The 13228-nt window shown below is 36.6% G+C and overlaps 1 protein-coding gene across 7 annotated transcripts in view; it reads right to left on the reverse strand.

The window, feature by feature from the left end:
• The window catches only part of PCNX1 (pecanex 1), a 171938-nt gene that overhangs the window by 30719 nt on the left and 127991 nt on the right, over positions 1 to 13228 (reverse strand). For all 7 annotated transcript variants that reach the window (XR_013827110.1, XM_079913211.1, XM_079913210.1 and 4 more), the window contains 4 exons: positions 10825 to 10883; positions 8848 to 9063; positions 3211 to 3464; positions 732 to 962 (listed from right to left, as the gene is read on the reverse strand). Coding sequence is in view for 6 of the 7 variants with exons in the window: in XM_079913211.1 (XP_079769337.1) it covers positions 732 to 962; positions 3211 to 3464; positions 8848 to 9063; positions 10825 to 10883 (760 nt within the window). In the remaining variant the exon portion in view is untranslated. The remainder of the gene's footprint in view (positions 1 to 731; positions 963 to 3210; positions 3465 to 8847; positions 9064 to 10824; positions 10884 to 13228) is intronic.

The following is a 13228-nucleotide window of genomic DNA, read 5'->3' on the forward strand; positions in this document are numbered from 1 at the left end:
TGGGTCCCCAGCCTAGACCTACAGAATAAGAATCTCACAGGCAAGGCCCATGAATCTGCATTTTTACACATTCCTGTATCATTTTTACCCATGTTAACATTTTAAAGTCAGTAGTCTAGATGAACATTGTCCAGTATGGTAGCCACTAGCCTAAATTTAATTGATTTAAATTTAAATCAATTAAAATTAAATTTAAAAATTCATTTCCTTAGTCATACTGGCTACATTTCAAGTGTCTCATAATCTACCATATGTGGTGGGTTAGTAATTACCATATTGGAACAACACAGAATGTTTCAATCATTGCAGAAAATTCTATTAGCACTGGATTAGACTTTGGATTTGGGACAAAGATATTAACTTATCCTTAAGTCTGCTGTGTGTGTCTGGGGGCTTGGGCCTGGGGATGCTCCAAAACGCAGTCTTTAAGAAAGTGCTGCACGTAATCTACAACCTAAATCTGTGTATATGTACGTACCTGCACAGGGTGGAGGGGTTGCTATTTGGACAGTGAGATTATGACACTGCAGATGAAAGAATGAGAAAGGTCGCTTACTCTAACCTGTTTTGGCAGTTGGTTTGGCCCAATCATAATGAATAGACAGGTTCTCTTACCCAGATAGTTAGAAAGAGGAAAGTCTAGAAAAACTAACCTCATGATAACAAACAGAGGTATTCTTTCCATCTTTGGAAAAACAGATTCAAAGAGTTATAAACGAAATAAACTCTACCTTTGCTCTTCGGGAAGAGCAATACTCTATCCAGTTGAGGTAAATCACACAGAAACTCTCCCTGGATATGCCTGCAAGTCGATGGTCATAGTCTTCATCAATGTTTGGATTAAACGTTGGGTCCACATCAACGTAATTTCGATCTGCACACAGACGTAGTCCTTCCTGCATCGTCTCATTAGCTAGCCACTCCTCCAGTTTAGAAGAGGTTGTAACATAATAAATGATACCCTAATGAGGAAAAGATAAAAAAAAAAACAAAAAAAAAAACTCAGGCTAAACCACAATCTGAATTAACTGCAAGTCCTCAGTAAATTAATTCCAACTGTTTATACTATAGTAGGAATCAAAAATGTATATTCCAGCTCAATACTGTAAGTATACTATTTTAAGAATGCTACAGTAATACATCTCAGGTCTTCCTGGATAAAAAAAAATTAATACTTTTAAAATCACAACCATAAATTCAAGAAGGCAACTTCAAAACAACTCCAGTCCACTGATTTTAGGATATTCTAAAAACAATTCTGTCTACTGAATTTAGGATCTTTTAAGAGAGATGAAAAACCTTTATTGTGGTGTACTTATTTTGAGAAAATTCTCATAGAAAGCTATTAAACCATCTTGTGATCCTAGGTCAAGTTATAAAAATATAACTAATAAATAAAGCAATAGCAATATACATCTTTAGAGAGAGGACATTCCACACACAAATGCACACATGTTAAAAAATGTTGTAGGGCTTCCCTGGTGGCGCAGTGGTTGAGAGTCTGCCTGCCGATGCAGGGGACACGGGTTCGTGCCCCAGTCCCGGAAGATCCCACATGCCGCGGAGCGGCTAGGCCTGTGAGCCATGGCTGCTGAGCCTGTGCGTCCGGAGCCTGTGCTCCGCAACGGGAGAGGCCACAACAGTGAGAGGCCCCCGTACCACAAAAAAAAAAAAAAAGTTGCAAAGTCGATTTCTTTAGCTTCCTGAGGTTGGGTTTCACCAAACATTCAACAGAGGACTCAGGCTTCAACCCAATCAGCACAAATAAGGTGGTACATAGAGGTAATAACACATGAATCATTAAGATTTAGCATACGTTTTTCCTCTTGAAAATGTTGGCTTAGCCTGTAAACCCCCAGTCATAACCATGCTGTACTTCTGTAAAATCTTTAGCAAAAACAGAATACCTGTGCAGTAAAGAACTAATCTTGCCCAAAGAGAGGTTTGGCCTTTGCACCTGGGTTCTGGGAGGTAACCTCTAATCCCACGCACTGTCCTGCCTGATAAGAGTCTTTATTTACCTGGAGGCTTAGAACCATGAGCTCTAGAGGATCTGGAGACTAAGGCTGGCCATGTGGATGGTCAAACAAGTCTAAATGACTGTGTGTCAAGACAAACTCTGTACACTGAGGCTCAGGCGAGCTTCCGTGGCTGGCAACGCTCTGTAGGTATTCTCTCACACCGTTACTGGGAGAAATAAACATTGTCTACACAACTCCATTGGGAGAGGACAACTGGAAGTTCAGGCCTTAGTGTCTCTAGACCCTGCCCTATGTGCCTCTTCCCTTGGCAGATTTTAACCTGTATCCTTCCACTGTAATAAATTCTAACCACGAGTATAATGGCTTTGCTGAGTTCTGTGAGTCCTTGTAGCAAATTATTGAACCTGATTGTGGTTACAGGGTCTTGGGAACCCTGAAATTGCAACTGGTGTCAAATGTGAGGGTGTTTTTGGAGACCTCCCAAATCTTGCAATACTTTCATTCAGTTTGTTGAAAGCAGTGCAAAGCAGTGGTTAATAGCAAGGACTCAGGAATCAGACAAGCCTGTGTTTTAAATCCCCAACTCCACTTGCTAGTTAGAGGACTTCGGCGAAGTTAACTTTTGATCCTTAACTTGTTTATATGTAAAACACGGACGTAATATTCCTTTAGAGAATTAGGTAAGATATACATATCATATATATACATGCGTGTATGTGTGTATTCCTTAATGCAGTGCCTGAAAGGTATGCACTACAGATGGTAGCTATTAATATTCTTTTTTTTTTTTTTTTTTTTTTTTTGCGGTACGCGTGCTTCTGACTGTTGTGGCCTCTCCTGTTGTGGAGCACAGGCTCCGGACGCACAGGCTCAGCGACCATGGCTCACAGGCCCAGCCGCTCCGCGGCATGTGGGATCCTCCCAGACCGGGACACAAACCCGTGTCCCCTGCATCGGCAGGCGGACTCTCAACCGCTGCGCCACCAGGGAAGCCCATAGCTATTAATATTAATGAACAAATGTAGTAAGTTTCACTAAAGAAGGAAATAGCAAGACCTTCACAAGTATAATTTACTGACTGTACTGGATACTACAGAATTTAAATCACTACTTAGAAGCAAAGCACAAGTTAAAAAAACAAACGTGCATGTGTGTGCGCACGTGTGCGTATACGTGTGTCTTTTCCAAGAGCCTCTGATACCAGATCTAAGTAGGCACATATCCTTACCTTGACATAGTAAGTGGTGAGTACTTTCCGAAGATCAAAGACTTGAAGCATAGAAGCAGCACTATTGTCAGTGATGCTATAACCCTCCAAAATATACTTGGTGACTATCACTTCCCAAGCTAGCCAGCGCTGGCTAAATGCAGCATTAAACGAAAGCACATGAGGAATATGGCCAGGTTCACAACAGCAAAATCCTTCATCTTCCTCAACACCTTCAGTAATGGCCTCCACTTCCCGTTGTTGACAGTAAGTACCTTAGAGAGAGAGAGAAAGCACTTACGACTAAGGGGAAAGAAACATGAGGTGAAAAAAACATGAGGTGGAAAAATGAATGCTTCAAAAACATAAGAAACTTAGAAAAAAGACATTTTATTTATAGCAATTGAGAGGATGCGATCGATCTGCCTTAGACTGTCCATTAACAAACTGCAGCATGCTCCAGGAAAGAGGCGCAGTATATACTCATCGCCTGCAGAATCGTAACGTGCACTAGCACATCCAAGGTTCTGAGAATTTGTGCAATAAAGCAACCTGAACTTTGATTCATTGATTCCCAAATTTTTCAAATTTGGGTTTACAACTGCATTCATATCAAATGAAGACCAAATGAGTCAATGTGTGTCTCACGAAGGTCTGAGTTAACTCAAAACTGGAGGAGTGGAACGAAAACTGAATCATCCCAGGGCACACGATACAGACAGACATGCAGAACTCAAAAGAATCTGGGCTGTATTCTCACCAGCACTGTGTCCATGCTGCAAGCAGAAATAGTATACACACATCCTACTTACTTGGCTATACAACTTGTAATGGTTCACTATAGTTTAATATTAAATATATAATTACAATTCTTCTCTGTTGCCAATTCCAACAATAAGTGGATAAGATTACATTATTGGCACTTGAGGCTTATCTACTGATAAGGCTTATCTGCTAAGTTTCACTTAGGTACCAGGTCTGATTGTTCTGTACTAGCAAACAATTCTTGGAAATTACATTCTTTTATAGATGATACTTATCTAATAGGCATTCTCTGCGTTAGTGTTATTGAAATAAAAATAGAAAATCAGATTAAATACAGAATTAGATACACAGCCATCTATGCCAACAACATACCATCCATCACATTCATGTTAATTTTTATTTCGTCCTGTGGTCTTGCTTCCATTTAATTTGTAAATTCCTTATAGGGCTATAGAGTGACTATGGCTAATTTTATAAAGGCACATATTAAAGTTACATTATAATAAAAGTAAGTGGGACTTCATAATAATTTTTTTCTTTTAAAGAGGATATATACAACATCCATATTTAAAACACCACTTTGAGAGAAAAAAATGCCATGAAATTTAGCCCCTGTTGGTGATGGTGGTGGTGGTGGTGATGGTGGTATGATGAACGATAAGACTGAGAGGTAAGCTTGGCCAAGCTAATGAGCTGTACTGTCGAGAACTCTAGAGCCTTCAACAATTTTATTATTTCATTTCTTGTTTAATTATGTTGACGAGCCCTTCCAAAATAGTGTTACATAGTGGTGAAAAAACTTTGTCTTGAACTTGACATAAACAGGAATGCATGCTGTGGCTGACCATTACATACGATACTGACTACAGATACACATATACACTTTTTCCAGAATAAGGATGTTATGTAATTTTATAAAGTACTTTTGAAACCAATAATGAAAATGAAATTTAACCAATTTGCTTTTAATAATTAATTTAAAGAATGAAAAACGGCTGAATTGGTGAGGGATACTTAAAAATAAAAGTACTAAAAAAAAAAAAAGTACTGCTGGTTCCTCCTTACTCTGGGCTCCGAGGATTTTTGTATCTATAGTCATAAACGAATTAAACTATAGTTACTTTTTTAGCCAGTTCAGTCATATTTTTACATCAGTATTACATTGGTTTTGTACAAGAGAGCCTTGAGATATTTTCCTTCCTTATCCATTTGCTAGAATAGATTAGAGAGGGCAGAAGAATTATTCAATTTCTAGAAGAAACTATCTGAGGCTGGGTTTTTTAAACTGTGGCATGAAGTTGGGTCTATTCCTTAGGTTTTATTATGTTTTTACTTTATTTTATTCATTTTGTCATCCTTCTGCAAAGTCTGTCAAAGGTTTTTAAAGTAAAGGAAATAACATAACGAGAGCTGTATTTTGTGCAGATGACTCTGGTAGTAGTATACAGAGAAGAGAACAGGCAGGAGTGAATTCAGAGGTTTGACATTTTCTCACAAGAGACAGAATGAGGTCCTTGTTCACAGGAGCAGAACAAACAGAATAACTGAATTAATGTGGGGTGTTTTCACTCTGACATACAAACCCCAGGAATATTTTCTACCCCAACATACCCAGTAATACATTTTGCTTAGAAAATGAAGTCAACAATAAGCACAGGAATATTAATAACCGAAAAAAGAATTTTGAGATTTGGAAAGGGATTCTAGAGAAACCATTACTAATTGTTTCCTGGATTAGCTAGATCCTTCAGTCACTTCATAGTGAATATAACTGGTAAAAATTAATAAAACTAACAATTATGAAAACCAGACACGTTAAAATTAACTTGAGTAAAAACTGAAAGGAATCCAAACAGAATAAAAATGTTTGACCTATAAAGTTTGACCTGAAAAACCACACTTGGTAGAAGTAACATTTAAAAATATATAGAAGTAACATTTACAAACTTGGTAGAAGCTGTAACCAGGAAATTCTGATAGACAAAAAACATGATTGATAACTCAAATATCTGACATAAAATTTACATGGAAAAGAATCTTGAGAATATCAGTAAAATGAAAATGGAAATGAAAACTATGAAGGTATTTAACCAAGATCTATAAAAAACTGATCAAGAAATTTTAGTTAAATGTCACTTAAAACTTAGCATCCACTATGAGAGACAATAAAATCAAAGGAATTAAATTGGCTTAATGGAGTATACATCAGAAAACACATCAAAATGCTCAGCAGATCCAAATATCTGCCTGGCAAAATACTGCCTGACAACACTCTTAATTAATATTTTGAGGAGCAGGCGGTAGATGGAACAGGGACTACCACTGTGAAGGAAAGAAATTAACCAAAGATCACAACAGCATTTGAGCAAGAATATAATCATTCCTCATCAAAGTTCTGCAATGAAGAGGAAGGAGAAAAGACTGTTACTTAGATTACTTAAACAGTCTACAAAATGATCTTTATCATATGCTAGCTGCTGTGATAGGTCCTGGATATACAATAAGTGAAGCAGACAGGACTCCTGCCCTTGAGGAGTTTATAATCTACAGCAAAGGTTTACAAAATACAGCCCTGGGCCAAATCCAAGCTAAGAGTGGTTTTGATATTTTTAAAGGGTTGTTTAAAAGAAAAATCAAAGAAGAACATGCAACAGAGAATGTGTATGGCTCCAAAAGCCTGCACTGTTAACTATCTTGGCTCTTCACAGAAAATGTCTGCCAACCCCTGGGCTAGAGAAGAAATAAACTTTAAACAAATAAATAAATATAAAATTAGAACTCTGCTAAGTGCTAAGGAGGTAAAAACAGGGTAATATGAGAGATAATCATGTGGGACAGGTGGTTAGAGACTAAAGCTTCTCTGAGAAAGTGACAGTTAAGCTAATTCTTAAAGATAATTAAGGAATTAGAGGTGGAAGATTGGCAGGAAGAGGGGAGACGTTTGGTACTTTCTGGGCAAAGGGAAGGGCGATAAGGAGGCCTTAGTAAAGAATTTAGCACAGCTAGGACACTGAAGGAAGGCCAGTGTGGCTACAGTGGACGAGGAGGGTGCTACAAAGTAAGGTGGAGAAACTGACAGAGGCCAGATCTCACAGCTGTCCACAGGATGTGTTAAGGAATTTGAATTCTATTTTAAATGCAATGGAAAGCCACTGAAAATTTAAAGCATGGAATGGAAAGGACATAACTGAATTTGCCTTTAAAAAAAAAAATCACGATGGCTGAATGAAGAATTACAGGTACGGCCTGCTATTGAAATTCAGCATGAGTTCAGAAAGTAAGGGGGTACTGTGTTCTCAAATTGATTTGAGTTTTGTTTGACAAAGAGTGAGAGTTTGGATGGCAAAGGATTTATCCAAAATTTTACTTGAATCTATTTGGTACCAGAGAGTAAAGTGGGGAGAGTGAAAATTTGGATCCATTTTTGATTTGGACAATTTCTGATCAATACGGTGAAATGAGCAGATAAGAAGGACCCCCTTCCAATTCACACATAGAAATTCTGGATAAAATAACCTCCCCACAAATACCTGTTAAAAAAGAAAGTTAAATTAAAATCAAAAAGCAAAGATGAAATCTTCAGGTGCCAACAATTTAAAAAGAAGGTGAAGTTATAGCAGTGGTATGTGTAGTGGTAAGGGGGTGCTGGCTTTTGGATGAGGACAGATGGATTAAATTTGAACAGCACTGGGTTAAGACCCTAGAAGAGATGGAATTAAGGTCCTGGGCTTCTGACAGAGAGTCAGAAACAAACCATAAGACAAGAATAGGAGATTGTAAAGAAGAGAGAGCAAATGGGTTACAAATAAATTACAAATAAATAGCAAACATTAACATTTACTACCTTGAGTTTTACACAAGTAAAATCTTATTTCCAATGAATGGAGTAACTTTAGAAAAGCACTTGCTCCATTAACAAAGATATTATGTAACAAAGGTGCAAACTTTCTGATTCAACACCAGGGTAAAAATAAAGCTATAGGGTACAGGTCTAATTTGATCCTCTATTTAGACAAATGCTTTCTTATTTCCTATTTCAGGTTAAAAACACCTAAGGTACTTCTTAGAATAGACCAAAACACTGCTTGGATGCTTTCTCTAAAAACTCTCAAGTCCAAAAGTTGCCTAGATTGGAAACACATGCATTAATAGGACTCCTTCAATTCCTATAAGACAAGTTTCTATTCCTGCTTACAAGACATTCAACTTACAGAAGTGGATAACATCAAGCTGGTATGTTTCTGAATGCATGATTTTCTGTGTAGAAACAGCTTCATTTGTCAGTATACAAAATTGTTGAAGGCTGGTGGGGGAATAGGGAGTAACTGCTTAATGGGTGTGAGGTTTTATTTGGGGTGATGAAAATGCTTTGGAACTAGACAGAGGTGGTGGTTGCACAAGATCGTGAATGTACTAAATGCCACTAATTTGTTCACTTTAAAATTGTTAATTTGATGTTATGTGAATTTCACCTCAATTTAAAAAAATTGTTGAGGACAAAGGCATGGCAGTTATATGAAAGTAACTTGGTTAGCTAATCTCTGCCTCACAGCATTCTATGCTGCCAGGCATCTAACGAGCATGTGCAGCTGATCACAATAAAAGACTAGCAAGAGGGCAAGCACAGAACAACAGAAATTCACTCTTACCAGGAAAAAACAAGTCTGTTATACACTATTGATACTACCTTTACATACAGAGCATACTGCAAAAATGATTCTTCTCTGAATGTGAAATTTGGAAAAAAACTAATAACTACTCTTTAGCAGCTTTTCTCATTCCAGAATTCCAAATACTAAGGACCTACTTTCATAACTTTTGATTTGAGATGTAGACACATCAAACTTAGATGTCACAGGAGTACGTTATAGAAATGAAAGGTGAATGTCTTACCTCTGAATTCAAGTCCCCGCAGCTGGAAGGTGACCAGCCCATTGCCTATCTCTATAAGGTGTACTAACGCATTGAGGTAGTCAGAGGCAAGAATGAAACAGTCCCCTGTACTGTAGTTTCCCCACCGTCCTAGGTGCAAATCACCACAAAGACTGTGTTGCAGGGATCTGGTTAAATGTTCATAAAAGATGGAATTCAGATTGTTGTCATCTGATCCTATAAGAAGGGATTAAAAAAATGTTAACTTTACCTTAAGTGCCCTTTATAACAACAAACAAGATTGTTAAAAGTATTAAAACTAATTTCCAGTTAGGGTTGTATCTATAGTTCTTTGACAAGGAAGATAATATACCCTTACAAGGGTACCCTGTACCCTTATAATACAGATACCCTTAGAATTTCTATATAAAAATGAAATATGGGATAATGGGAAAAAAATTTTCAAATGAGTTAGACGTAACGTAACCTCTCTGAGTCTCTGGTCCCCATCCATAAAATGTGGGAATTGGATTAGGTGAAATCTAAGGTCTTTTCTACCTCTTTAACAGTCCATGATCAAAATTTTCTATCACTGTTCAATTAACTATGCCTTATAATTAAAACCATGCAAGAGAAATGAAAAAGATAAAAGAAATTCAAAACTAGAACAAAAAGACATACTGGTAAAGGAAGTGGGTTAAGTAATACAAGATTTGAACAAATGAGATAGTCCAAAACAAAGAGAAGTTGGTCAAAAAAACTCCGTATACTGAGATGCCTAATATTAGCTAAACAGAAATAAACTGTATACACAGAAACAGCAGTAAAGAACCACCTACAAATTTTAGTCATCCTTTAAGAAAAAAAATTAGGATAAAACATCACCCAATAAATTAGAAAACCATCTTTAGAAGTAACCCATCCAAAGCAATAATCTGTAAATGGGTGCCCAAAGCACAGAATTGAAGAATGGCAAAACATACTAAACTTAATAATTACTTTAAACTCAGCCTAACTAAACAATAAAATAAAAGGGAAACCCTAGGCTCAAGCTTCAATAAAACAGTTGTAGCTAATGCTGTCTGCCCATTACAGAAGTGTGCATGTTAATTCAGGACATGGTCTTTGTGATAGGCATCTTCAGCAGCATAATTCCAAGCCCCCTACGAGGACATGCCAGAGCTGAGATGGCTGTTATATCTACCAGAACATGATAATGACAGTCATTAATATCAAATAACTAGTCCTCCTTAATCAAATTTATAATTATGAATCAATCTGATTACTATAATTTAGTTTCTCAAGCAGAGCATTTGAAGTAATCTGCGAGTTAAATGAATACAAATCTTCCAGTGTATCGGGAGTCATATTTCTTTAGTAAATTAATACACTGATATTCTGGTTGATACATTAATCTTTTATGGGTGGGGCAGTGAGATTCACCCTCTCTGTGCCAGATTACTAATAGGTGGGCCGACAAAAAGATGTTTCCCAAAGGACAAAACTAAGAACCAAACTTTAGATAATGGTAACACCACCAAAATGTCACCCACTGAAGCCTTATCTTGAGTGGCTATTTGGCTCCTCTAGATGACATCTCCGTATGTAATAAACTTAATGAAATTAACACTTATCTAACCATTTGGCGAAGCAGGGAAGCAAACATAGTAAGTTCAGACTGCATACTCTTCAATACACCTCATCAGTTTTACTTTCACTGTGCTCTACTTTTTTAACCTATGTAAGAACAATCTTTCAATGGAATTTTTTATTCTTATCAGCATTCTTAAAATGCATTTTATAAAAGATGGGTGTATAAATTTTAGATATTCTAATTCACATATACTTTGCTAAAGTAAAACAAAATAAAGCGAAGGATATTTAGTTTTTCAGAAATGCCCTTTGGATTCCATAGAGGATTCCCAATAAGTCGGGAGTGAACTACGTATATAACGAATTCCTTAGACATGCTTCTTTACTCACAAATAGGGCTATTACCTGGATTTCTATCAAGCTGGGAAGCCAATCTGGTATTTGAATGATCCACTCGTTTTGTGCTAAAAAAGGCAAAATGAAACATCTTTAGTAAGCTTTTTTATATTAAAAAAGTCTAACAATTAAAAGGGAGAAAACTATACAATAAAGATGAAATAAATATTATCGCTTTATAAAAATGAGAAAAATCTACGCATAACATATTAATAAAGCTCTTTGATAGAACAATTTTAGGGGTAAGGATTTATTTTTTACTCTTCCACCTCCATTATACATAAAGACAAGTTTTTTCTTAACTGATGTTTCACCGAACGGTGTATAGAAAGACACTGAGTTTAATGTAAAAAAATTTTTGATCAGGATGAAAAAAGGCATACTGTATACAGTTCCTAAAAATATACAGTGCATGAAACATTCCTTATAAGGGGAAGGTTATTAATGTCCAGAGGTACAGTGTTCTTTAGAACAGTGGTTCCCAAAATGTGGTCCACAGAACCTGAAGCAAGACACTTCAGATCTTGCAGGGAGTTTTCCAAATCAAAACTATTTTCATAATAGTACTGAACTGTTATTCGCTTTTTTTCACTGTGTTGACAACTGCACTGACGGTGCAAAAGCAACGGTGGGTAAGACTGCCGGTGCTTTAACATCAATCAAGGCAGTGGCACCAAACTGTACTATTTTTCACTGCTACCCACGCACAAGAAAAAACAATAAATAAAAATTCAAGTTTCCCTTAAAAATGTCCTTAACGAAGCAATAAAAATAATACTTTTGTTAAAATGCAGCCCCTCAGTACAGGTCTTTTTAATATTGTGTGTGGCAAAATACACATAAAGCCCTTCTGCTGCATTCTGAAGCAGGACGATTAACTGGAGGGAAAGCATTTGTGCAACTGCTTGAACTGTAAGTAGCAGTAGCTGCTTTTTTTCCCATGGAACACCATTTTCACTTGAATAAACTATGACTATTCAGACTTGAGTATTTGACAGACACTTCTCAAGTGAAGAAAGTAAGTCTGACATTTCAAGAAAAATAACTGATAAAGATACCTGTTGCCAATAATAAAAATTCAAGTTTTCAAGCAAAAATTAGAATTTCAGAAAACTTGCATCTACCACCATGCGCTTGATAGCTTCCCAATACTTCAACACTTTTTTGAGATTGGCGGTGATATGAATACATATATTTTTTAATATTGTACCGTGAAATGGGTCAAAATTTGGAAGATCTACATTACTCACTGAGCAGGTATTTTCCAAACAGTAGATAAAGATGTATCAATATAAGTGTATGCATGGGTAAAAGACCCATTCAAACTATAAGACATATCAGTGAATTCTGATGTAATACAGTCAAAAATTCACTGATATGGCTTTAGATTCCACATTGCCACTAACCTTTAAGAAACTACCATTTGTCGAAGGATCCAAGAATATCCACAATTGTCTAAAAAGGCTATTAAAATACTTCTTTCTTTTCAAACTGTATGTCTGTGTGAGGCCAGATTTACTTTATATACTTCAACCAGAACAACACAATGCAACAAGAGACTGAATGCAGAAGCAGATAAGAGAATTCAGCTGTCTTTTATTAAGTCAGACATGAAAGAGATTTACAAAACTATAAAAACAATGACATTCTTCGGATTTTTTTTGGTGGAATGGTAAATACAGTTATTCTTCATTAGAAAAATGTTATTTATATTAACATGTAATAGGCTTATTGTTGTTATTTTTATATTAATTCATTTATAATATAAAATGAGTTTTGACTTATAATACAATAAATATTGTACAGTATTTATTATAGTAAATAACTATGTAGTAGATAAAACCCCTATCAACAAAATCTCTTTGGAGACGTCAATAATTTTTAAGATTGTATGTAAAGGGGTTCTGAGATCAAAAAGTTTAAGAACTGCTGACAAAGATGTTATTCTGGGGCTTCCCTGGTGGCACAGTGGTTGAGAGTCTACCTGCCAATGCAGGGGACACGGGTTCGTGCCCCGGTCCGAGAAGATCCAACATGCCGCAGAGAGGCTGGGCTTGTGAGCCATGGCCGCTGAGCCTGCGCGTCCGGAGCCTGTGCTCCGCAACGGGAAAGGCCACAACAGTGAGAGGCCCGCGTACCGCAAAAAAAAAAAAGATGTTATTCTGGACTAAGTTTAAGTTGGTCCAGAAGAAAAAAAGGGTATAAATAACACTAAAATTCACCAAAAAGAGAAATACTATGTGTGATTTTAGGTAAAAGACCAGAGCAAAAGTTTCACATCCATAAGCCAGCTCATTGTTAAAGATTACCATTTTCACCTATTATATGTACCTACGTGTGAACGTGTAGAGAGAAAGGCAGTCGTGGAGCTGGCCAGTAGAATTATAAATTAGTACAAGCTCTTTCTGAATCA

This window comes from Stenella coeruleoalba, assembly GCF_951394435.1.
Source record: "Stenella coeruleoalba genome assembly, chromosome: 2".
NCBI classification, from domain to species: domain Eukaryota; kingdom Metazoa; phylum Chordata; class Mammalia; order Artiodactyla; family Delphinidae; genus Stenella; species Stenella coeruleoalba.